General features: G+C 42.9%; 1 protein-coding gene across 2 annotated transcripts; it reads right to left on the reverse strand.

The window, feature by feature from the left end:
* GATA6 (GATA binding protein 6) lies at window positions 1-25,097 on the reverse strand. Of its 2 annotated transcripts, none has more exons than XM_084621250.1 (7): window positions 24,954-25,097; window positions 22,841-23,751; window positions 17,107-17,273; window positions 13,150-13,275; window positions 11,935-12,022; window positions 11,740-11,846; window positions 1-999 (listed from the first exon to the last, which is right to left on the reverse strand). In XM_084621250.1, exons 2-7 carry the CDS (start codon window positions 23,730-23,732, stop codon window positions 832-834), a joined length of 1,548 nt encoding a protein of 515 aa, XP_084477376.1. In that variant the 5' UTR covers window positions 23,733-23,751; window positions 24,954-25,097; the 3' UTR covers window positions 1-831. The 2 variants fall into 2 exon arrangements, with proteins under 2 accessions (XP_084477376.1, XP_084477377.1); XM_084621251.1 differs by lacking the exon at window positions 24,954-25,097 and adding an exon at window positions 24,379-24,933.
* Window positions 25,098-27,469: the final 2,372 nt, after the last annotated feature.

The following is a 27,469-nucleotide window of genomic DNA, read 5'->3' on the forward strand; positions in this document are numbered from 1 at the left end:
TAAAAAATTATTTTATATATGGAAGAAAAATATCTGATTGCTACCCTGTTTACAAATTCTGACTGACTATATAGAGTTCAGTCACAAAATATTAACTTTCATAAACCTCAGTCACAGTGTACATTAAAAGTTATAATGCAGTCTTGCAAAGTGAGTAAATATTTTAAAACAAAAGATCTCATTAACGGACTCGACCTTGAGAGACTTGTACCAAACATTGTGATTTCCTCCATGGGTGTACTTGAACTCTGATGCAGGAAAATGACAGAGTAATGGAGGCATACTGGATACGGACAGTGCTAACAGGAGAACTGACCTGTGAGAGGGCATCAAAGGTTTAGTTCAAGATGTGTGCATTGGCATAAGCAATACGCACATTAGCGGTTTCTTAAATTTATCTCACTATCCCTTATCATCAAAGGCTTCCCTTATCTCCCTCCCAAAAGATGACTACACCAATCAAATTCTTTGGAGAAGTGAGAGAGTGAAAACAAACATACAATCAAAAAGGCAGCATTGCTGGATTTCTTGAAGATGTATTTCTGGAACCTAACAAAAGCTCTAGGGTGCTCTTTTTGGCTGTATTCATTTTACCCTGGGAGAGATTCACTTTCCCTTGTTTTTCTTGCATAGATGAGGAGCTGGATGCTAAGGCAGAACCTCTTTGGAAAAAACACCTCTATCATTAAGGCACAAAAACATCAGAGGAATGTTCTAGCCAGCACTCTCCCTGCTGCTCAGACTTCCTGATAAAACAGAACAAAACAAAAACAAGTGTGGACGTCTAAAGGCTGCAGCCCAGTGCAGGTATCCAGATTCATCTTCTCTGAATCATGCTAAAGCTAGGGCACACCAGGAATCCTGTCTCACCGATGCTGTAACTTCAGCTGTGGAGGTCAGGCTGACTCCTGTGTACAGCCCTTCTTGACCTGAATACTTGAGTGTGCTGCCTTCAGGGCTGGTGCTCTCTCCTTGGCCAGACATCACTGAAGAACCCGCCTGGAGAACAGGAAAAAAAACATAAGTGTGCTTTAACTCAGTCCTATCAATTAAACAAATCGGGAGTCTGGAGAGCTGAAAAGAATTTGCCTTTGTGAAAAATGGAGCCAGAGCTCCATGAAAGCTACTAGAAGTAAGTGTTCTATGTGCAGTGCTTCTAAAGCCAAGAATTCTGCAGAAATGTTATTGTCCACTGGGTGCACCAGACTCCAAGCAGAGCCGATTTGCTTGGCCTTTGTATGAAGGATCAGGATTTGACCCCATTCTGCCGCTCTTGTACCTCAAAACCTCTGATTGAAAAAAAAACCCATCAGGACAGCCAGCGCATTCTCCCCAGTATATAACGGACCCTTCTGTTGGCATCGTCCCACCTCAAGAGCTATCAGTATTTGGGAAATATTACATGATTATCTTTCAAAAGATGGAAATAATCTACCAGAAAAAGGGAGAGCTGGACAAGCCGAAAGAAATGGAAATTAGCATGATTAGATTGTAATGTGCTAGTCCGTGGGTGGGTGTGCTCTAGTGCCCCCTACTGGATGGAATCACGGGCCAAGATTTTCAAAAATGGCTACTGATTTCGGGTGCCTACATTTTTGGGTGCCTAGTTTGAGACAACATAAGTGGCCTGACATTCACAAAGTGGGTATTCAGAACTTTCTGAAAATTAAACTCATTTTAGATGCCTCAAAAAGTGGGCACCCAAAAACAGAGGTAGCCAAAATAATTAGTCACTTCTCACAGTCTTGGCCAGAACCACTCAGATGTATGACATCATCCCCATACTGCTGACAGCTAGCAAAGATTCATGTTTATCTCAAGTGGCAGAGGCCTATGCTTTCGAACCAAGACGGTCTTAGCTCCATCCTTGCTGTCACCATAAAGTTTGGATTGGTTATGGTGAGCTTGAACCACAAAGTTCTCAGTGGGCCTGGATTTGTTACAACCCTCCTATCCACTGCAACCCTACAAAGATCTAAATCAGTGAGACAAACCACAGGGAAGGTTTGGTGGATGTGACTCTGAAATCTAATAATAGTCAGTCCATTTATTTTAACAGAGAAGCTGAGAGTTCCAAAGATAAAAACAATCCACTTTTTCCATGTGACCTAGGAGATCTGCTGAAAAGGAAAACTTCAGTGCCAGATAGAGAAAGAGGCAACATTTCACCTAATAAAGGAAATGTTTAAGAGCTGACTTCATGAGAAATTAACTCTTGGATAAATTGACTTTAAAATCTTAATTTGCTTGTAAATGGATACTTGTTGGACCAAATTCCTATAAAAGGGAATAGCTGACAATGGGACTGTGGAAATAGCCTGCCCATTATTTAAGTGGAAAGTACATATATTTAATCCAATCATTTCACACAAAAGGAAAACCTCCCTCAGGCCCATCTCTCAGATCTTCACCTGGAGCGGCGCCAAACTAGCAGTTCTCATATATAAAGAGCAGAGACTCGCCCAAATGTTTATGGAAATTTCCACTTTTGTTCAAGGGCGGCTTCCCACAATGCTTTGTGAGTCTTCATGGTGAAAGGTGGCAATATCCACCAGAAGAGACAAATTTGCCCCAGGTTAAATTTCTTTTTCCACTGAAAGAGATATTTGTGGTCAGCTGATATTTTCTGCCTGTGGTAAACTGGGGTCCAGTTTCCCCCTCAGCAGAGCTCTTGAAAGTTAGTGAGGGTCCATTGGTGTAACCTGAAGAAGAATTGTCTCTGGAAGTACTTCAGAAAGTATCCATGTTAATAAAAAATAATTCAGAAGATCTGACTTTGACCACCAACCAGTTAACACAAGGTAACACAAGACAGTATGCTTACTTCTCCTGCTATATTTATGTTTTATTTATTAGATATTATACTGCTATTCAGTAAAACAAAATATATTACTGTTATAAATATTTGTAGGGTGATATAAATGTTATCTGATTAAAAACAGTGCACTTTATGATGCAGATTTATTGCTACTCCTGAAATTAAGTTCATTCTTAAAAGGTCCATTTACCCTGGCATCATTCAAATGTTTCACAATGTTTTATTTACATCAGAATCCCGTGCTCCTCTGAAAAGACATTTTACGGATAATTTGCAGAGCTGATCAGAAACCAGAAATTCTGTTCAGTGGAAAATTCTAACATTTCAAAATCAAAACAAAAAGCTCCAAATTTTGAAATTTTCTGTGAACCAAAAGTTTTTTTAAAAAAGTTATTTCAGGTCAATCAAAACATTTCATTTTGATTAAATTAGAATGTTTCATTTTCTTAAAAAATTGTAATATATGATCATTTTTGAAGCAAAACGTCATTTCAAACCAAAAAAGCTTCCATTTCAGATGTCAAAATAGAATGTTTGGACATTATCAACATGCTTCCTCACAATTTTTTTTCTAACCAAAATGTCATTGAAATTGACACATTCCCGTGAAAAGTTTCAACCTCAGAGAAATGCCATTTTCCGATGGAAAAAATGTTTTGTATGAAAATTTTCCATCAACGCTAATAATTTGTTTGAATGCTGCACTGCCTTTTCACATAATAATAATAATACCATATTGCAAAACCCACTGATTTCAATAGGAGTTTTGGGTGTGCAAGGAATGAATGATAGCAACCATGGCTGCTGCTATCCTTACTTCAATTGTTGTTGCAGTGTTGAGGTAGCCATGTTGCTCCTAGGATATTAGAGAGACCAGGTGGCTGAGGGAATAACCTTTTATTGGATCAACATCTGGTGGTGAGAGAGACAAGCTTTTGAGCTTACACAGCACTTACCTGAAGAAAAGCTCCATGTAAGCTTGTCTCTCTCACCAACAGAAGTTGGTCCAATAACAGATATTACCTCAACCACCTTGTCATGCTTACTTCAAGTCTCTTGTTGTAGAAGAGAGCTTATGTTATTGGTTATGGGATATAACCAATTTGACTGCACCCAGTCAAAATGAGCATTGTAATCTTTGGGAGTTTTGCTTAAGTAAAAAACTGAGTGAGTCTGGCAAGGTTTGGATCACAGAGCCTTTCCTTTGTAGGTTGGTGATTCAAATCCAGTTCTGTCATTAGTGATCAAAGTTTACTAACTGATGCCTGGTCAGTGGCCCATCTGAAAAGAGTTTGATGCTCTCATTCCAATTTGAAGTGAACATCACAAAAAGCAACCAGTCTAATTGGCCTCTTTATTGGTAATCTCAGCAGAATGTTAAATGGTCTGGAGACTTAGCTAGCGCAGGGTGGAAGCACACTGCCCTGATAAATAAAGGACAAGTAAGTTCAATATATAAAATTTAAAAGAAAGATAATGTTTTCCTTTGGTGGTGTGCTGTCAGATCCATGGGTGTCTCCTCTCCTTCCCCAGGACTTTCCTTGTATTTGTCCTGCTTTAATGGTCATGGAGCAGCCTACACTTTGGGAAGAGGCTTTTATATCTATAATATATAACATAGGTTCCTCTTTAACTAGAAAGACATTTTTAAAAATACATTCACCCTCCCTGGGAGGAAAGAGTTTAAACTACAGGAAAACAATATTTTTACATTTGAACAAGTTTTGCAAAGATTGTGTACACTAGAAATTAGTGTGAAAGGTTCCCATTCACCTCTCCCTGCTGCTATTATTCCTTCGGGTAAACAGCTCACCTGCTTTTTCCTTGTCTGGAAAAAGTAATTCACTCTTTCCCTGATTCAATTCTACAAGGGTGGAGCAGAGAGATCTGTTTTGTGTTCCCATTTGTGTCTTATCTGTTAACGCTCCCGCAGATACCAGAGAATGCGGAGGCACTTCCGGTTTGAAGGCTGCATATCAGTGCCTGACCCAGACTGGGTCCAGCTCCTAAAATGAGCCAGCATGAAGTGGGGGAGGAGAAAAGGTGTGGGAGGGAGGGGGATGGGCAGGGCAGCTTAGTTTAGAAACCATTCCTAGTTAATGGCATGACAAATTCAATTTGGGGAGTTCCTAAAGTGAGACATGGAAAATAATCTTTACGTGGTGAAATGCCCATGGCTGAATCATTAGGTTACGCAGGTCTGCTCGTGATTAAACATCTCTGCTATAAGTCCCCGAACTGTATTATTGTATTATTATTACGTTAATTATTAATGTATTATTGTGGATTATTTCAACCCATTTCTCTGCTGGGGGTGAGCATGATGAGTTTATCAGGGGGATGAGAGTGCCTTGGGGTAGGGGTGGGGAGTAGGAGAAGGCTGGTCCCCGGACTCCAGCATCTTTCTGTGGGTTGGGCTGTGGGCAGGGCCTGCTGCCCCATCCTCCAGGGCATCCTGGACGGCCCCAGTTCTGACACTGGACACAGCACCGCTGTGAGTGTGGGGGAGGGGGACTGGCAAGGGGAGGGCTCTGCTGGGGAAGCAGGGGTCAGGGCATGGGGGGTCTCTGCTGGGGGGTGACAGGCCAGCCAGGGGGGAGCTGCTCTGGGGAGCAGGGCCTGGGGAGGGAGGTGGTAGCTCTGCCGGGTGGTGGGAGACCAGGGAGTTCTGCTGCTGCCAAGGTGAGTGTGGTTAGGTAGGGGGGTGCCTGAGGTTGGATCTGCTGCCCACTGAACTAGAATCCCCTCATACTCCGTGGCTCTGGTCTCCCCCTCACCCTATGGGGCTAAGAAGCTACCCTTAGGCTAAGTAGCCCTTGCCCAAAACTGACCCCAGGGGATCCATGCTTTCCCCACAGGGCCCTCCCCTTGGCCCTAGCAGCTGATCCCCCTCTGCAGGGGAGGCACCCTGGAGCTCACTAGTCACATGGGAATTTTCCCCTCTCCCCCACCTCCTGGGCATCTCTGACCTCAGCACTATCCAAGTCCCCCCCCTTTGGGCCTTTCCCCTGTACAGAGGTGAGTGTGCATGGGGCATGAATCTCCAAAGGTCGGTGCAGCAAAAAAATTATGGGAACCTTTGCCATAGACCAAGGAGGCGGGAGGCCTGGGGTCAAATCCCTGCTTCACATCAGGCAGGGATCTGAAACCGGGTCTTCTACATCCTGACCATGTGCTCTAACCACGGGAGACAGAGCTGACCTGGCTTAGGTATTTGACTCCAGGAGAGGATCCAAAGTGTGACTCCTAAGTTGCTCGGAGAGGTGGTGCTTAGGTGACTCCCTCTCCTTGGCATTTCCTACTGGCTAGCTTAGACAGCTCCCTGCCCAGCGAGCTGGCTTTTTTGAATCCCCTTTTCAGGCACCTAACTCTCCCCATGTCTTGTATAGGAAGCCTGGGCACCTAATTCAGGATAGAGAATTCCACTTGGCAGCAGGACACCTAAACGTTGGGTACTGCAACGCTCAGCCTAAGTTACCCATGTAAATTCCACCCCATGTGTAGGTCTTTGGGGACAAATTCAGAGCAGCCATGGCACAGAGAGAGAGTGTGAGACTCTGTCCAAGAGGCAGAAACTGAATAGAGTCAGGCTGGAAGAGTTGGAGAAGGAAGATCAAGGAATTTGAAGTGTCAGGGTGGGATCCCAAAGCTGTAGTGAATCCTCTGCCTAACTGGCATTGCGCTTAAAATTCTCCCCAACAATATAAGACACAGACAGACACCACTACATACATTTTTTACACTAAAGCCTAAAAATCTGCTGCCAGTTTTATCTTGTGAGAGGCAGCCTTGCCGACTAAGAGAGGCAGAATTCCTTCCCTGCTCCCACTTGTTCCAGGGGGAAGTAACCAACTATTAATACTGGCCCTGAAACCAGTGACAGATTACTAACCCCATGCACAGACTCAGCTGTGAAGGCCATAATATCAGGGGACAGAGTCAAGCTTCCACCCACTCCCTGCGTCTTTCAATCCACTTCCTACCAATCTGCATTGTGGTGATGGAGAGAATACTAGAGATGCAGCCTATTATCTCCCCGCCCCCATGCTGGCAGTGGAGATGCAAAGAGGCTGTGGAGGAGATTTGGGGAGGGGGAGCAGGGATTAACCAAGTGCCATGAGCTGCCCCTTAGTTAGTACTTTCACGGGGCTTTAAAGATCTAAAGTGCTATATCAATTCTAGGTGTTACTGGTTTATGGCTAGATCTATAGTAAGCCAGTCTCTACTGATAAATGATGTGCATCCTGTTGCATTGCCCTGGCTTGGCTCAGCTTCAGTGATAACCTTTATTTATTCAAAGCACGCTTACAAAAGTTCTTTGTTACACAAAACCTGATTTGGTAAACGTTGGGGGTTCCCTTAATTTTCCAGTGTCCGTGGCTCTCCTGTAAGCCTGCCTATCCATAGCACTTTCTCTGAATATTATTCTTCTGAATACTATTGTTTCCTTTTCTGCTGTAATCTTGTCTTAACAATGATTGACTTAAAAATAAGTATGAATATAACAAAAATGGAATTCTGTTGATTCAGTGACATTGCCACTATGTAGAATTATATTTTTAATGCTGGTGTAATTACTCCTTTTGCTTATACTAGAAATGTGTAAGTTTACATTTACTCTAATCTCTCCTTTATATTATACCAAAATAAATCTATGGTTAATATGTCACTAATTTCCAAAAGACAGCCAATATTCCAGCCTGGCAAGACTGCTGTACATGCTATTGTCACTCTAAGGACCCAATCCTGAAGTCCTTCTAAAAGCAAAATTACAAGTGAAATCAATGGGAGTTTTTCCTCCACAAGGACTGCAGGACGAGGCCCGACATTAGACTATCACAATATTTATTTGTATGGCCCTTCTGAGAAAAATTTTGTGTTCGTTTCCGCTCATTAATAAACAAAACCAACCAAACAAAAATGTCCTTAAGATTTTAAATTACACGGCATTGACTCAATTTTTTTGCTGCACAGACTCACAAAATTGCACTGTTATGCATTAATGGACACATATATCTACATACACCCACTCAGTTACCAGATAAACAGGAATGAGTTCTTCAGTTCCAGGAATATTGCTTGGGTTGTATGGGTGTAAGTGAGGGCAATAACTGGCCTGCTATGCTTAAAATTTATCATGACCAGGACAACATAGACAAAGGACCCCGTCAGTCTCTGTCCACCCATGATGCGGGCTGAACTTCAAAAGAGTGGAAGTGCTGTCCAGGAGCATAAGCTGCAACAAAATGTAGAGCACCATCATGGTCCCCGTGAAAGCAAGCCCAGGTGCTCCTCATGGACACTGGACGCACAAAGTACTGGCATGCTGCAGAAAGGGTGATCATATCTATTCCACAGGGAGCATAAGTAGGCAGAAGAAGCTCCCCTATGTGGTCTCTCCTGGCCCAAAGCAGAAAAACAGATGTAAAGGACAGCACTTCTAGACACGATCCAGGCTGCTTTACAAGGCACCATTTGTGGTGCACATTGGTTCCCACTGGCACACCAAGATTCCTATTCATTGCACAAACGGCAACAGGAGAAGTGGGGCCCTGGCTGCTGTGCTCTGATGTGGATTTACATCATCCAGACAACTTGCTATATGAGTGTGCCATATTTTATGCCCAAGACACAATGACCATAGCAATTCCAATGCCAGGTGCTGTAGTGGCTCCTCTTGCCACAGAGTTCAGGGCCTCTTTCAGCTCTTATATAGGCCCAACGCTTTACTGAAGGGAGAATTCCCTCATTGTTGCTGTATCCTCACTGACATCTGCTCTGGCTCATGGAGACTCCATCTATTGCCATAAAGAGCAGACTTTGTAACAGTCCTTACACTGTGTTTTGTCCTAATGGGGTAATGGAATACTGCTGGCAACCATGCCCACTGCAGCCTCTGCACATCTACAGAAGGGTGTGGACTGGGGCATATGAATTTTATATTAGTTTATTTCAGCATATTGTTGTGTGCAGTTTTCTCCTCTGTGCACTTAACGGGGGGCATCAGTGGGATGATGTGTCTCAAGATATAGAGGCAGTATGTTTTGAAAGTTTCAAATATTCTTTTATAAGGATATAAAGCAACTTCATATAGCCTGTAAACGGTGCTGGTCCATATTAACAATGGAGAAAACTCAGTACTTATACACAGAAATGGGCCCAAACTAAAATCCCTAGATCCAGATGTGAATTTTGCAAAGAACCCCCATCTTTATAATGGGTCATCCCAAAAGCTCAGATGCAAACACTTCCAAACATTGGGATGGTCTAAGTCTGGAGCTGGATCCAAATGTTATAATTCATGCCCATTGCTATTAATCAATCATATGTTTTAATTTTTTTAACTTCTTCAACTAGGGGCATAAAATCAACATTTAAGCCATCGTCTTTTCTCAAGGCTGGCAGCCAGTAAAATTCCCTGTATGAAATGTGCAGTTTCAAAGCTGCTCAGTTGAGTAACTGCCTTTCAGAGGATAAGTACCTTCTCCCTCCACCCACCTCCCCCATTTATTTTACTTTTAAAGGAAACGGAAAAGGTAGGGCTGAAAATGAATCTTGCTGAAACAAATTCTGCTGAATTTCATTCCCATTAGATTTCCACATTGCTAGGAACTCTTTTGGCAGCCTTGCAAAAGCATAACAAATTACTCTTGTACCAGCAAAGGAATTCATTTTCTCTAAATGATTCATCTAGCAATAACATTTCTATGAATTTCAGGCAATAGTTTCTAAAACTTCATATATTTTTCCCTAATGTATTTTGGTTCTTTTTTGTCAATTTAGCATTTTTCTACTCCTCAAAGTATAAGAAGTAGGGCAGTCAAAAATGTGTCAATACAGTGAGCTACATGGAATGAGTTTGTTAGAATATATAGTTCATTATAATTCCCAGTGAACATGTGTCCACATTACAAAAACACCAAAAGCACAGTTGGCCCTAAATGACAACATTTTTGCTAGAAAAGCCGAGGACTAAATAGGCATGGAGTCATCCCTATGAGCAGTTCTTCCAGCTGATACAGGTAGATCAGCAGGGGGAAGCTTGCACTGCTAATGTCTGGGCTGTACCTGTTCTAATAATAAGTAGAGAATGGCCATCAGTCCATCAGCTCTAAATTCTCATGAAAAAAATATCTGAATGGGTGGAGAGGGAGAAAGAGGTTTGGCATTAATATAATTTTTTTTTACATGTGATCAGATTTAGGTTCCATTGCTCTGAGATGCTGAATGCCCTTAATTCCCATTGCCTTCAACAGGTCCTGAGCATGCTCACCAACTCCTGTGATTCAGACACAGAGACCGAGCTTACTTCCACTAAAGTTAATGGTGAAGCGCCCCATGACTTCAATGGCAGCAGGATCAAGCCTTAAAGACCATGACCTTCTGCTTGCATCTTCTTGCCTCTCCTGTTCCTTTCACATGTTAATTATTGACTGCCTAAAGCAAACAAGGTTATAAGATCAAGTGCGTGGACATGGGTATATATAGTACATGCCATTATTCCAACTACTTCGCAGATTCAACTCTTACAATGTGCATTCATGGTTCAAAATGGACAAGTGGGAGATTACTTGCCATTATTACTGGTTTAGGTCTCATCCAATGCCACTGAAGTTAGTGGTGAATTTAGATCTAAGTGGATTTTCTTATCAAATGTTTGGGAGAGGGGAGGGCACAGAGGGAGCTTGAAACCTAATAATTTTCCATTTTAGACCTTTGTTTTAGTTTCAAATTTCCCTTCCTTTAATGTATTTTATTTATTGTTTGAATTCTCTGAATTCTTTCGTGTCACATACAGCCTTTTAATAACATCGCTTGCTGGCATCAGATACAAAAGTCCAGCATCTCTGAGCAGGATTGTTGTAAATAAGTCTACAAACAACAAAACTTGTTTTTGTTTTTGTTTTGTTTATGGTGAAACTGCATATTTCAGGAAAGAAACCACGGAAAGGTATTTGGATCGGGAAACATACCAAAAAAGAGTTATGATAAACAAGTTTCTTTTTAGTAATAAAGGAACAATGAAAGCCATGCTAAGGGTATCTTTTAAAGTAAATGATATAGTAAATGAAGAATACAGAAGACTGCGACGGTGTGTGTGTGTGGGGGGGGGGAGGTGTAGATAAATAAAAGAGGTTATAAATTAAACTACTTTTCAACTTTAACTATAGTATGTATTATCCCAAATGCTGATCTGAGGGGTGGTAAGAAGGTGTGGTGTGTAGATGAAAATAAGAGTTTGAAATAAACAAGATATTGTTCAGTGGACCTCCTGGGCTCAGTCCTGTGAAGTACTGAACAGCCTCCACTCCCAGTGGGAATCTTTCCATTGATTTCCATGGGCTTTGGATCAGGCCCTAAGTGCACATCTCAATTCATCTTTCCTGTACACAGACCTCAGGACTGAGTTTTGTTGCTTTTAGTGAGACTTTAAATTACGCTTGGGGGAGGGAGTTGGGTGTGTGTAACGCATGCACACATTTTTAAATAACTTTTGAAAAAGATGAGATGGGTGGTGCTTTGAATTAGACATGCACGTTGGCCAGCATTCAAGGAATCTGTGTTATGTGCACTAATGTTATTGATGTTGTCACGATGCCGTGCATTGCTATTATGTCTAAAAAAACAGTTTTAAGATAAAACCATTTAAACTCTTCAAAACAAAATGTTTTTGTGTAAGCTTTGGTTGATTTAATCATAAAATTTATATAGATCTTAATTAAGAGGTCTGTAAAGTACTCCAGCTTGTCGTTTTGTTTACATTTATATGTAATTTCCTCAGAAAATCTTGCTCCTGTATCAGCTAACAAAACTGAAAAGTTTGTTTAGATTATTGTACTGTTAGATAAGATAAAAGCTGAGATAACATATTGTACAGCGATCAGCTTGCTTACAAATAAAGATACTATTTTATCACTTACCCCCGAGGCTGTAGTTTGTGTGCTAGGGGAAGCATTTTTGCTACAATCATCTGAGTTAGTAGAAGACGTGGATGTTGGAGTCATAGGAACTGCATTATTATTGTTACCTGCAACAGCAGTAACTGTGATTAGAAACAAATATTTTCCAGAATGACAAAATCCTTACATCCAAATATCCTGTCTTACAATATTTACCAGAACATGTCTTTGACTTATTTATGTTCTTTGGTTTTCGCTTTCTAGTCTGAATTCCTTCTTTTTTCATGGCAAGAGGCCGAGGAACCTGGGGGGGGGGGGAAGGTGGGGAGAATGAACACAGATCATAAAGTTTTTCATGTACAGCACTCAGCAGAAACCAAATTTTAACATAAGATCAAATGGTGCTACCAACTAAATCAATTGAAATCAACACTTTAAAGCATTTTTATGATTATATAGACTCTACTTTCCAAAAAATACCTAATTTTTCCACTGTTCTAGCAGTGATTCCAAAAAGTCTGAAGTTTTTACTTAGGCAAAACTCTCATATACTTCAGCCAGAGATTTTCCTAAGTAAGGACAACAGGACTGGATCCTAAGGATTTAGAGGCTGATCCTGGAAAACAGATACACATGAAGGGCCCAATCCTGTTCCTACTGACTCCAGTTGTGCATGAACAGGCCTTGACCTAAGTAAGTGCTTGTAGGATGGGTCTTTAAAACGTAATATATATTCTTTTTAAGTATTTATCCATGTGAACTAATGCATCATATTCAAGCTTATCTTTATACCAAGAAAATGCGTAAATAGCTGCTTTGGAGTCTGGGTCATTAAAGGCACAAATAACATACCTTTGAAATAGAAAATATGTATTCAAAATTAATATCACTTACCCAATAAAAAATAGCTTTGGAAAATATAATCAATTAATGTACGTGATATGATCATGTTTTATAACCATCACTTAATTTCTTTTTTTAAAATGCTGGACAAAGTATTGATAAATTCTAAAATCCCAATCCTTCAAAGACTTATACATGTGCATAACTTTAGTCACAAGATTTCCCAGAGTCTAGAGCTAAATGGATTCCATTATATTCACAGTACAGTTATTTTCTTACACCATTATTTTTCTACATTTGCTGAAAAAGTATAACCAACAATTTACTAACAAGTGCCATTCCGAATAATTTTTTTCTTATTCTTCAATTTAACATACATTTACAGAATCTTTAGATGGCTTCATTTAGGCTCCGATCCTGCAACATTAAAGTCGAAGAGAGCTTTGCTATTGACTTCAATGAGCATAGACTCAAGCCCGTGGAGCCTGCCCCTGTTAGTGCTCAGCACACTGAAGTCAATGGATGTTCCATACGAGGATTGGGTCCTTACGAAACAGGAATCAAATGTGGACTGAAATAGCTGCCTACCCCGTGAAGTTTCATATAAAGGCCACAGGCATTGCATACTGGCTCGCCCTCTGCATTCCTACGCCACAGGGTTGTGGTTGTGGTGTGACAGTTGGCACAAGACAAACCAAGCCGTCTCGAAGAAGGCTAGGGGACAAGCACAAGTAAACAAAAACATAAACAAACAAATATAAACAAATGTAGTTTGCCACTTAACAGCTGGAGAGAGGAATAGACTGGTAACTGGTTTACCAAAGCTATGTGTAATACAAAGTCAGTATGACAACATTCAGCTTCTGTAAGCTGCTTCAAAACCTAATCTAATTAAGCCCTCCACCCACCCCAGAGTGTGTGTATTATTATCCTCATTTTATAAACAAGGAAACTTATGCAAAGAGGTAATGTGATTTTCCCAATTCTGGAGAGGCAAAATTAGAACTCAAGAGTTTCTGATCACCAGTTGTGTGTCTAGACCATGGGATATCATCACTTCCTCTGATAGGTTGGATATGAAAGGATTTGAACAGATTTCCATCCAAATTGGAGCACTCTCCCTTTTCACAATGTGCTACTGTAAAGTAATCGTTTTGACGCAGCAGTTTTTTGTGTTGCCTTAAATTGCCTACTTTTTAAGCATTGCCTTAAATTGGTTTGAGAAAAATCAGCTTCTTTTAATGACCTTCCTACATCAGCAGTGAAAAATGAACATTCCAGTATGGCAGGGATTCTGTTTAAAGCAAAGAGACAGCTCAATTTTCACAAGCTGAACTTCACCTGAAGGGCTGACAGCTGCAAACTTTTGTTTTGACATGGAAAAGGAATATGGAACAGATATCAAAGGGACTTAATATGTACAACAAACAGTGTCATTTTTGTAAAAACATATTTATCACCAAGTGAAAAACAACATACTTCAGGAACATGCTTTACAGAACAGTGCTCTCTCTCTCTGTGTGAATGTTCTAGGAAGTCAGTAAATTGGTGTGCGACAGCAAGGTCCATATTATAAACAAGCCATTTATGACACTCTTCAGTGGAGTTTGGAGCCAAGATGAAGCAACCTTATATCAGAAAATACCATATAACAAAGAGCTTTATGACTGCAGACTATATATCATAAGTGAAGCCAGTCCTCATAAATATGTGAAATGAAGGTGAATGGGTTATAAAAGTTCCTGTAACAAGCGCTCTCTTTCACATTCATCACAAGCAAGGAATTCCAGCTACATCATAAATCTGTTATTTTACAAAGTATTGCAATGTCAAAAAATCTGGGACTAGCTATGTTTGCAGGCTGAAAAGATTAGCATGGAGCAGTCAGTTTCAGTGCACTGCATTCAGCCCATCATGACCATAAAGAAAGAGTCCACAACAAAAACTAATTTCTTGGGCCCTTTCCATTTGTATCATTTACTGTTGGTTTGCTCGAAATATCTGGAGACCTTTGATACCACACCTGCCGCACAGAAAACACAAAATAATGTTTTCAGAATGATAAGTACTTTTCAGAGCTATAGTCAAGTCTCTTGAATTCTATCCATTTGTGTAACTAAGTAGTGAGCTGTAACTTTACATCACAGTTGTAAAGAGAATTATAAATTAAATATAATTGCTTTGACTGGGAACTTTGAATCTAAAAGTCATTACTGATTGCATACTGTAGACAATCAGCAAGCTGTGGTTTCAATCGGTACCAATTTAAGGCAATACGGAATGTACTGTAACAAATAATTAGTACTGAAACAGAATTTGTTGTATTAATTAATAAAAGAAAATGAAAGATACACACTGCTTCCAAATTCTGCTTACCTTCCTAAAGCAAAATGACTGTTGAAATCAAGAGAGTTTTGTGTGTTTGTAACGTGAACAGGATTTGGCCCCAGTGTATACGCTGCATTTTCTAAAATTTACATAGTTGGATCTTATCACAATTTTTTTGTTTTTCTTTTATTTTTGTTTGCATGAAAATTAGCATAAGTTTCAATATATTTTATATTGAAAGTTTTCTATAATTTTCTGCATCGCTGTTGTAGTAAAATCTAATTTATCTAAAAAACTATTTAACTTTCAAAAAGTTTTGGCACTAAAATGGAAAAAAAATCTTGGCTTTCCTGCTGCAGGAGCTTTACCATTGACTTCAGTAATAGTAGGACAAGGGCCAAAACATGCTTATCATCTTCAAACCATTTTTTATATATACTTACAGATGTATGAATATACAATCATACATAATATATAATTTGGTTGTATGCATTTGGAATAGATTATGACTATATTTTTCATAGAACACTGTAAAACTTTTGTTTCATTGAGGTGTCAGATTGAAATTGCTGCAATGCACACACACACACACACAAAAGTGAAAACCAGGAACACCATGGACCAGATCCTCAGCTGGAGTATATCTGTTCCATGACCTTAAAGTTAGGAAAGCTATGATCATTTACACCAGCTGAGGATCTGACCCCATGTGCTGCATTTTTCCTGCTAAATAGCCTTAATGAAATTTGCTAAATAACCAGTTAAGAAATTGAGCATTCAACAGTAATTAACTTTTGCTTTTAATGAATTATTTGGCTTAAGAGCAGGCATTTCACTAGATGAATGTTGACATGATGAAGAAAATGTGGCTTTTAAAAGCTTGTCAGGTTTTTAAAAGCTTGTCAGGTGGTTTTTTTCCAGTTACAGAAAATGTTGTAGTGGATGGTGATAGAATTGTTGTTTAATAAAGAATGGCATTTCTTTTTATACAATAGAAATATGAAGGAACTGCAACAGCTGGGGTGATTGAAGGGGTCTTGAAGCTTGATCAGTTTGTCACACTGTCTTCAGACACTGGGGGTCCAAGCCCTGGTTTGGATTATGTCAACATCACTTATTATAACTATCCCATTAATGGCAATTATCGAAAGGAGAATTCTCTTTCTTTTCTGTCCTCAACACAGATTTATTAAAACCTGTCTGCAGTTCCCTCTTGTTCCATTTTCTCCTTCCCTCTTTAGTGCCAGTGCTGAATTATAAGATGGGGTTCTGGTCTGTAGTGTTTGTTCCCCCCAGGGTTTCAATGTGTGTTTTTGACAAATTATGGTTCATTTTTAGGCGTAAAACAAAAAAACAAAGGCTTTTATCTTGTTTAAGCAATTGGTTTTCCTTGAATTATATAAACAAAAATCCCAGAGATCCAGAGAAATAAGCTCTTCACAAACAAGGTAGATCTTTAGGAATTTCTAGCCCCCTGGACAAACAATTTTCAACACTCCGAAAGCTGAAACTTCCAGTATTTTCAGTGTGTATCTTTAAACATCTGCTTTGCTTCTTTGATGGGGGTTTATCAATTTTAAAAAAAACACCCAAAGGGAGAACTCTTATTTCCCCTGTTTATGCTCCAACATAATTATGACCTAAAGATGAGCCAGGCAGCAACGCTGGATTGAAGCACTAGAAGGACAGCAAGAGGGCTGCATAGGGGGAACCTAGGTTACAGCATAACCCGCTAAGGCTAACACATCTTCTCACAGGTTAGTCTGCCACTTCACCCACGTTAAAGGGGCTTTTCCACTGTGTTGAACTCATTTTCTGCCGGTCAGGACAGGGTCACCCTGAGCCTACAAGGTGCTGAGCACCCTGGGCTCCCACTGACTCCAATGAAAGCTGTGGGCACTGAAGGCCCTGTCGCTGCATAGTTAGGTCAATGGGGGGGGGGGGTCTTCCTACTGAGTTCAGTGGGAACAGAACTGAGCCCTACATTCCTGGCAGGATCAGGGACTGTGTGAGTGGGCAGAGGGAGCTAAAGGGCAAATTGTGGGAGCTAGGACTGCAGGCTCAAGCCCTAGGAACAGGGGGTCGGTATTGAAGGCTTATGACGTCAGCAGCCGTTCACACTCAAAAGGTGTGACTCCAGTTTCTGAGGGGGGGGGGGGCTGGAATGTGGAATGGGGCTGGCTCCCAGCCGTCTGTGCCTGGCGCTCACTCACTCACCACTCTCTTCTGGGGTTTGATGAGGGGCCTGCTTAGGCCGTTCATTTTGGTGTACAGCCCGCAGGCGTTGCACAGATAGTTGCCGGTGCCGTCCCTTCTCCACAGAGGGGTCTGAATGGAGCCGCAGTTCACACATTCCCGGCTCTCGGACAGATCTTCCAGCAGGTCTAGGAGGGGGACACAGTCAAAGGAAGGCGAGTTAACAATACAACCATCCCCTGCTGTCAGACCCGGGGGAGCGAGCTGCAATCAGCGGGCAGAGATCGCTGGCTCTGCGGGGAGGGCTGGGGGCATTGCGCAACAAGACGGCGGCAGGAAACTTGCCCAGCCCCAGCGAGCTTTGCCCTCTGCTTCCTCCCTTTGACTCATCCTCATCAGAGCCATTTTAAAGTGAAGTCGTGCAAGGCCCGGCTGAACCGAGATACCCCGGCCGCGCCCCCCCTGCCCCCCACTCCCATCCTGCGTCGTCATTTGCTCTTCGGAGCCTAGCACAAGCTCAGGTCACGGCTGTCCCCTGTGGCAGCAAAATGCGCCTTGGGCAGACGAATCGAAGTGACCCGTTTACCATCTGTCCCCGGGGGCTCTCTCGCGATCTGGAAGCCCCAGGCCAGGCTGACCCACGCCCCCCCCCCCCCCCCCCAGTCTCCAGCCCTTAGCTCCTCCGGCCACAACGCAGCTGCAGGCACGACTCTGAATCTCTCACCACTGAGGTCAGCGCTGTTTAAAACACCGCCTGATGATGTTTCCAACCCGCCTGGCCTTGATACACATGCTCCTCTCGTGAGAGAGCGTGACAAAAATGCCACACAGTAAAAACAGAATCGTGGTAACAACCCACGGGGTGGGACTTTCCCCCCTACGGCCCGATCCTTCGCACGTTGATCACAACGAGAATTTTGCCATAGCGAAAACCCGCAGGACAGGGCGGTTGGGTCAGTTAAAGATGCAATCGTGAACTTTTGAAACTGAAAATCAGACAGTGCGATATTTACCAATTTTCGTTTAGTCTGGCGGAATTATTCGGATCTCAGAATTTTACCAACCTTTCGTATATTGCCTATATTGAACAGAATCTATTTTCAATCAGAACTGCTCGCGGTGTTAATTTAAATTATTTATTTACTGTATAGAAAGAAGCAATAAATTAAAAGGCGTTTACACAGGGCAGAGATTGGTGTTCAGAGCTCTTATGTTCGTTGCCAAAATATCCACCTTCCAAAGTCCACTTGGGAGTCTAACTGTAATCATAGTAAATTGGAAGTGAAGTTATTTTTGTCAAATAATTCTCACTCACGACTGAGCAAGTGTTTGATCGTTTTAGATTCTTACTGAAAAAAACGCATTACAACTTGTTAAAACTTCAATACAAAAAAAGTCTTTGCTAACTGGATTTTACTAAATCTGTAGTTGAGACAACGATTAGTGTTGTGTGTGGGGGAGAGAAACTAAATCTCATTATTAAGAAATATACTAAGTGGAAAAATACCTAACATTTTATCACAGGGATCTATTAATTACTAAACAGTTAATAAAGATACACATGTTAGGCAATAAATAAATAAATCCCAACTATAACAATCAAACATTTCCTCCTGTGGAACCCTTTCTTTTATCTGATTCATCTCTCCATATTTTAAAGATAGAGAACAATTTATATATATGAAAACATTTTAAATTATCTCTGTACAATATATGTGTGTGTGTATATATATACACACACAAATATATATATATATATCAATTATATATATATTGATTTATATAATTGTGTGTGTGTGTCTATATACACACCCATATATTATACAGAGATAATTTAAAATGTTTTACTTCCATATCACTTTCTTAGTTTAAGAGAGGAGGAAGCCATTGTTGCAGAAGTGTAGCTTCATAATTGATTCTCGCTCCTTTTAATGCCCTGTTCTACCTGACTTTGTTCGTCTTGAGGTTACTCTTTTATGTTTCACATATTAGCTTTGTGTTCCCTAAAGTGAAAGAGATCTTGTAAATGTCAAATAAGGGTTTGATATAACTGTTTGATTATACTGAACGTACTTCGCCTAGAAAGAAATTGTATTTCCCCCTCCCTGGTCCCCCTCCCTGCAAATTTTTTTCCTCCCTTCATTTACAAAAATTACAAGTTCAAATGAAATCAGAACATGGCAGAGTCCAGAGACCACAGTTCAAATTACACTGTCAGCTTGTAACTCTTAACACATCACTAAGATTTATTAATCTTTGCACTAAAAGCTGCCATTGAATACAGTAATCAGTAAAATGCTTAAGGCTTCAAGGACACTGGAGTTAAACAGTTATTTTTTCCAATTGTTTACTTTAAAATGTTACCTTCATACCTATGGAAAGAAATTCTATGGAGGTAATATATCTCTAGCCTTTAGAATAGTTCTTCCTTAATCCATGCTAGATATATTTATAATTATAATAAAAGAATATAGCTTTAATTGTTCAGTAAAAGCTTAGAAACTCTTATAAGTAAAGTTATGAGAATTCTGTCATTGTATTATTTATGAGAATTCTGTTTCCGTTAAATTATGAGAATTCCACGATACTCTTTGCCTTACATTTAAACAAAGAGCTTGATTGCACACACTGCATGTGTTCTGAGCGCTGATCTTTTTATTTGATAAAACGTTTATAATTGGACCCATTTTAAATGCGGGAGTCTAACTTGCAGAAACAGAAAATTTTTTATCATTAGTCGGAAGTGATGTGATGGAATCGGTAGTGGGGTTTAAGGTTTGTTTTTTGTTTTTTTTAACTTTGTGCAAATCTCCCCGAATCCATTATTTTCCTCTCTAACAGAGACACTTCTCTCCTTTGAGTTCCCACCCGGGAATAAAAGAGCGTTCATGGAAATATTAGGAGACCTACACAAATCTATAGTAGATATTGTACATTTTATTTGTGATATCCGTTTATGGTTATTGTATTATACAGCAAGCACCCAGAACATTAAGTGCCATAATTATTATAATATTACAGGCCCAAGCCAATGGGGATGTTTCTGAGTTAAAGCTGTGGGCTGGAACTCTAAGAATGGATAGCATAAGAGAACCTCAATTTGTGGAGGACTCTAATCGGTTTGTTTGCTTCTATTTTAATGTTATATCAAGCATATACTAGACCTTGAAATCCTCTTAAATAAACTAGTTGATGGGGAAACCATACAGAAGGTTATTTGTGCTGAGATAATATTTCTCACACAAATATATGCAGTGTAGTTGTAGCCGTGTTGGTCCCAGGATATTAGAGAGACAAAGTGGGTGAGGTTATATCTTTTATTGGGCCAAGTCTGTTGGTGAGAGAGACACGCTTTGGAGCTTACCCAGAGTTTATCCTTACCCAGACTTGAAGGACAACTCTGTGTAAGCGGGAAAGCTTGTCTCTCTCACCAACAGAAGTGGTCCAATAAATAAAAAGATATCACCTCGCCCACAAACATTATAAACAGATTGCATTCACATGCTACTCTGAATTTAGTCTAAACCTGATTGGGGGAGGAGGGGAGAAGAAAGAGATGTTGAGGTCTGGTGACTGACAGGACACCTGCGCTTTGTAGTTCGGATGCACACACACTTTGATTGTTCCTAGTCTGGATCTTGCCTAGAGTCTCTTATTTCCTTCACAAGAAGACATTAACCCCGCTCTGAAGACTGTATCTCCAGCAGCCAATGCCTCCCCCCGTCTTGCACATGCCCACACCTTTTTGGTCACAAAACTGATCTTCAGGAAAGTTTAGGGGGGAATACCGTTAGAAACATTAAAATGTACCCCGTGAAATTAGCTGAGCTACTTTCCCGGCCGTTTTAAATCAGGAATTAAACATATTACACTCCATGTAATATTATCACCGCTTTTCCAAAGACAAGGTTGTAGGGACCAGGGAGGGATATACTACCGACTTAATCGTTTTAACATTGTGTAAACGAAACAAGAATCAAATCAGTTTCTTGAAGAATACATAAGGAAAGTACATCTGGTATTTTCGAAGGAGAATCAGTGATCCAGAAAGAGATCCAGGGACAGAAATGTGTCCGCTCGCCCTTCCTTGCAGATCTAACCCTTCTTCCTTAACCTCTTTCTGTTTAGGGTTGCCCATTCCTTCCTTCCTCTTCAAACCTATCCATGAGCCTTTTCCCCTCCGCCCTCACTCGTCTATGAGCATTTCCATTCCCATAACCCTCTCCTTAGGCAGATGATATGATTGCTTCCTTGCGGGTTTGATCCAGGCCGGTTATCACCGTGTTTTACACTTTAACTTTGAAAGTCCTGACACTCAACGTTCGTGTTGCATGAGAGGAGGAGGGTTTTCTGCTTTGCTTTGCTCTTTCACTGCTATCTCTAAAAAATTAATCATCTTCATTCTCTGTGTCACGTTAGTAAACACGAGAGTGGGACTTAAAATGCCTAAATCAAATATGTTGCATTTGGGGGACTGGAGAAAGATTGTTTATCGAGCGATGAAAAGATTTTTAGGTGGTTCCTTCTGTTGTTTAGAAGGAAAATTGTACTGAATCCATGTGCATAAAATATTTATTAGTAGAGTGACAGGCAAACGCAAGCGCAAAATTATATTCCGACTGAAAGAAATTGAAGAGATTGCAATAACCAAAAATCATCGCAAAGTAACTCAGTCTTCAACCCCACAGTTAATTTAATGACGCGCATAATTTCTTTTGCTAAAAGACGCTTCCATCAGTACATTCCGCCACTGGGAGCCTGACTGTGCCAGCGGTTTTAAAACAGAAATTCCCATTGATTTTAATTTAAAAATTGCTAACACTAACTGGCTTTGGATTTGCCTTTGGAAATCACAAAAATCCATTGAACGAGTCTCCGTAATGTGCCTGAATCGTTTATTTCGAATAGAAGATGTGATTTACACTGCATTTTTTCACTATTTCTTAATCGGATTATGTTAATACGGGGAAGCACAAATATACAATAAAGAGACATCTGGAAGTGACTTACATTAACCAGTTCTTTTCTTTTCTTTAAAAAAAAACAGGCTTAAAACGCCGATGAAAAATACTTCTAATTGATGCCATTTAAAAAAAAAATACAAAAAGCAAGGCAGTAACTTTTATTCCAAAAGATACTTTTGTATTACCGGCCCCCTGCCTGCCATTATCACCAAAGCCACACCATTCAAAAACACCAAAAGAATGGGAGGTCTCAAAATACTTCCACTGATCCCTTCCAAACCACTGTCCCTGCACACAACTCAGGAGAGAAAACTTATTCCAAAAGACACCTGAAGGTCCGCGGCCTTTTAGGATTCCTATTCAGCAAACTTTATGCATATTCATTCAAAGCCTGTGTTTGTGCTAATACAAGGGCTCCTCCTGGCACCTTTATCCTCCCCTTTAAAAAACCCACAAACCCCACACGCCCCAGGATCTTCACATTTTCTCCAAAGACGCCGACCTCCTCCAGTCCTCCTCCTCAAAGGATACACAAATAAGGACTAATAATTATACTTCAGTGCCATCTGCTTCCCTGTCACTTCCTCCCCTCTCTGCGAGCACAGCTCCCAGCCTTGCAGCAGAAAACACAGGCTGGCCACAGGCAAAAAATGCCGCCCCAGCTCCCCTCCCCTGGCGGGGAAATCCTCTCTCTCGCTCCCTCGGGTTATTTAGTTCCTGTTGTAGCCCTCGAGAGCTTGGCCGGCCCTTCACCCAGACCCAAGCCCGTGGCGGGGTCTGGGCGCTCTTACCTGAGCTGGGAGCCCGCACCGGGATCGGGGTGGCTCGGCTTTGCAGACAGTGCAGCATGGAGTTCTCAAAAGGTCCCGTGGGCCAGGCCGGGGTGAGCTGGGGTCCCACATAGGAGGGGTAGTGGCCGGGGTAAGATCCGTTCAGAGGCCTGCCCAGCGGGCTGTACTGGTCCCTGGCATTGAGGCTGCTGCTGTAGCCCCCCGGCTCTCGGGAGGCCCCGTTGGCCATGGGCGGGCTGGGGGAGTAAGGGAAGCGGCCCGAGGGGTGCGAGCCGCTGCCGTTGCTGTAGGAGGGGCTCTCCGAGGCCGGCTGGGGCCACACCGAGTGGCTGCTGCCCGGGTGGCTGGGCTGGGCGGCCCCGCTGCCTTGGAGGTAGGGGAGGCTGGGCAGCATGGAGCCCACGCGGGTGGTGGGCACGTAGACCGGGGAGCTGGCCGTGGAGTGCATGAAGCTGCCGGCAGATCCATCGTAAGGGGCCGGGGGCCCTTGGCTGGCCGAGATCGCCAGGGTCTGGTACATCTCCTCGGGCTGCTCGGCGCCGAAGGGGCTCAGCTTGGAGCCGCGGCTGGACCAGAGCAGCTTGTTGGTCTGGTCTAAATCCGTGAAGAGCAGGATGTCCTCCCAGCTGGGCAGGCTGGGCGCGTGGGGGGCTCCGAAGTGCACGTAGGGGGCGAGCAGGGACCTGCCCTCGGCGGCGGGAGGAGGCCGGGTCCCTTCGGGCTCGTGCTGCGGAGTCTTGGAGGAGCCGCGCTCGCCCGGGGAGCAGCAGGAGGAAGAGGCCGGAGAGGGCGGAGAGGGGCCCGGCTCCCTGGCGGGGAAGGGGCAGGAGGAGTCGCCAGCGTCCGCGCCGCACCGCTTCACCACGCACCAGCCGCCGTCAGTCAGGGCCATCCAGGTCCCCGTCTAGCCTCTGGGGAGGGGATGGAGGGGGGAGCCGGGGGGGGCACAAAAGAGAAGAAAAAATCCAGTTAGCAAACAGACCCCAGCGTCTCCCTCTTTGCTGAGACCCGCTGGGGGGGTGGGGGGGCGAGGGGACCCTCTAATCGCTCCTGTCGCCTGGGCGGCGTTGTCTGGCTCCCGGGCAGAATAAGGATCAGCCGGCAAAGGTCATTAACACCCCGCAGCCCCCAGCCCCGCGTGCGTCCTAGCAGGGCGCGCCAGCGGCCCGGGCTCAGCTGCCCCCAGCAATAGGTAAGAGCAGGCAGGGAGCAGGGCACCAGGCTGTGCGTCCCCACCTTATCTTGGGTGGCAGATCGAAAACGAGAGGGGAAGGGGAGAGCCCCGTTTATTGTCGGCTACCCACGCGCCCCTTCCTTGTTTTCCGATGCGTGAGTCATCTGAATTCCTTCCACGGGGAAAGCGATTAGCAATGGCACGGGGCAGGTTCTCTATAGCTCTTGGGAAACAGACCCACGGCGTTCCATCAATCCGTGTCTTTCCCTCGGTTTTGTTTGTTTCAGACAAAAGGTCGCAAAAGGGACGGGGTGTGCAAAGCCCACCCAGGAAAGGCGATCTGCTAAGGGCGAGGGGCATGTACCTTTCGGAGGAAGCTGGTGCCAGCCTGCGCCACTTACTCCGGGCCTGTGGAGTTGCAAGTCCAAACCCACTATAGCACACCTTGGAAATGGCACCAATCCACAATCAACAAACTCAAACTGCGGCACGTCAGACCAGCTGGGCCCCCCGGCGGAGATCACACCGCGAGCGTATTAAACAGGCCACACACCCCCAGCCCAGCCCAGTGCCAAGTCCTTGGAGGAGAGGGGTAGAAAGCGACAGAGAGAGTTTGGAGAAGGGGGAAGTGTCAGCCGCTCAAGCAACAAAAGTGGACGCGCAAGTTTCCTTCTCTGAGCTTCCCAAACCACCTCGGGACTCTTAAGATAACCACATGAATATCAGTCCCAACACACAAACCCCCCTTGCAAACAGGCACAAAATACGTCTCTCCCTTTGCAAGATAACTAGGAGATAAGGGGCGGGTAGATAAGGCTTCCAGGCAAAGGGATCAGAAGTCTGTCCAGAGCAACTCCTCGTGCACCAGCAGAACCCTCAGTGAGCCCGGATCGTGTTTTAAATCAAGAGTACAAGAAGAAACAAAATCAGTAAGCAAACCTCTCGTGATTGCTTCGCATTGGCTTCCTTGCTTTGGTCTCAGCAGGCTTTAATCCAGTGAGCGAGGAGAGAGGAGAGCGGCAAACTCGAGTCCAGCGGCTACTGCGAGCGGCGCATGGTATAAAAAGGAGAGAGGAGGCGCCTCTCACAGCCCTGCCGGAAAACTGCAGCCAGCAAGTCCTGATTGGATTCAGTGAGCCCTAAACAAACACTGCGCTCCGGAGGGGTGCCAGTCCCAGGGCGAGTCACAGGACAGACGCACCGCTGCTCCCAGCGCTGGCGTGAGGGGCTGCGCAGGCACAATGGGATGCGCGCTGAATGCGGGGGGAGATAGAGATCAGAAACCACTTTTCAGAGATATCAGTGTCAGGCAAATGCTTACAAAAGGGGATCAGCGACTAATCCAAAAGTTGCATGCTGATAGAACGGCAAACTGGGGCACCATCAAAACCCCTTTGCCCAATTATATTTCTCCCCAAGATTATTCTGTCTAGCTAAGTATCCATCCATCGCTCTCTTCTCCCTGAACAGAAATAGACAAGGTTTCAGAGGGGTAGCTGTGTTAGTCTGTATCAGCAAAAACAAGGAGGAGTCCTTGTGGCACCTTAGAGATTAACAAAATTATTTGGGCATAAACTTTGGTGGGCTAGAACCCACTTCATCAGATGCATGGAGTGGCACATACAGTAGGGAGGTATAAATACCCCGCATATGAAAAGATGGGAGTTGCCCTTACCAGGTGAGGGGGTCAGGCTTTGTTTTCACTAAAAACCCATTTTACCGATCAGTTTCCCTTCCCGTATTTTTTTTTCCGCAGGTTGCGGGAAATTACTTTTAAAGAGTCAAGGGCCATGATGTTCTATAGACTGAACTTCACCTAGGTCATACCGAATCGGCCCCTTTATCTTTTTGTATGAGCCACACGCTGTTTGCCTTACCTTCACATTAAGAAATCAGGTGAATAACCATCAAAACGTCCCCAGGCTTTTTCTGGTAAAATCAAAGCTATCCTCGATTTGTTGTAGGAGGACTCAGGTAAAGTCAAAGACAGGATATGAGAACCCACTCCGTCCACTCCAGCCATTATGGCTACATTTTTAGTCTCTTTCTTTCTTATTCTTTCTCTTATCTCAGCTGTGTACAAACTGATATGGTACTTAGCAGGAAAGTGACTGGAAATTAAAATAACTTCGTTCCCCAGAGGTTATCAGCTGGATATCTGTCATCATCAGTTTGTACAGAAAGAGAGTCATCTGTAGCAAGGGGCTAGATGAAGCATGTCTCCCTCCCTGTAGCCATCAGAAACTATTCGTTCCGACAGACACAATTAAAAAACCTGCTGATAGAGAGTGTTTATCTTGGGTAGAGGGTTTTTTTTTTCCGGGCAAGGTGAGTGGGAAGCGAACAGTTTGCATGATTGGGGATAAAATATGGGGTGTAATAGTTTGTTGAGAGCGCGGGTTCGGTGCTTTGAGTTTCAATGCATTGCTTTATTTTGGTTGTATATATGGAAGGAGGATTTCTTGTGGAGAAAAAGAGCCTGTTTTCGGAGAAATAATTTCTTTGCTGAATTGCGGGAGATTCCTTTCAGCTCCCGTCTGCCTGACTAATACTGCTCATTATGTCCAAGTGTGAGATTTAAATGATTAGGGGTTTTCCCCCTAATTTGAGATGCAAGTTAAACAATATAATAGTAGGCAGAGAGGTCTGGACACCGGACCATTTTCTTGAATGCAGCTGCATGGCTTCCAATTGATTTACTTCAGTAACCCAGAATACGTCTCAGTCATGTTTAGATTTGTTAAAGTGAGAGACCCAAACAGACTGCCATAAGGTTTAATGATATGTAACAACGGTAATTTCGTTCCATGATGGTTGTTAGCAGTAAATGTTTCTGCTGAAGTGGGTGAAAGCAATCGGCTTGTCGTTTACATTCTCCAGCAGATCCTTAATAAAGTAAACCAGAAAGTATTACATCGGTATATGGCCAGGCACCCCGGATGGTTGATATAATGGGAGGATACTGGATTTTCACTGAGCGGAAATTTCGATGAATGCGTCTCGGATCTATCCCGACCCTCACTCAATTTCATAACAAGTTTCTTGCTTGAATGGGTGTTGTGCCCGCTAAACACTGCTACTCTATATCCTCACGCCACTCGTCTGGGATTCCTTTCAATATTCGAAGGCAAGAACATGCCTGTATCCGAAGGAATTGCGTGTTTCTCCAGGATCTCTCTCCTGCTCCGGCTGGAGAGAAGAGGGGAGATACGGGCAGAGACACTTTAGCCTGGCAGAGATGTGGCTCTGATGGCTCAAAGGTGACCTGCATGTGACCCTCCAGACTTCAAAACTTTTTCATCACTGATTAGCTGCCTGTTTACTGTACAGCCAGGCTACAAATTTCATTTTATTTTCTCCAGTAGACTCCGATAAGAAAATCCTATGTACTGTGTCAGAGGCAACCCCCCCCCCTTCTTTTCGTTTCAGTTTGGTTCCAAAACCACTAACCACAG

The sequence above is a fragment of the Lepidochelys olivacea genome (assembly GCF_965140295.1).
Source record: "Lepidochelys olivacea isolate rLepOli2 genome assembly, chromosome: 2".
NCBI lineage: Eukaryota > Metazoa > Chordata > Testudines > Cheloniidae > Lepidochelys > Lepidochelys olivacea.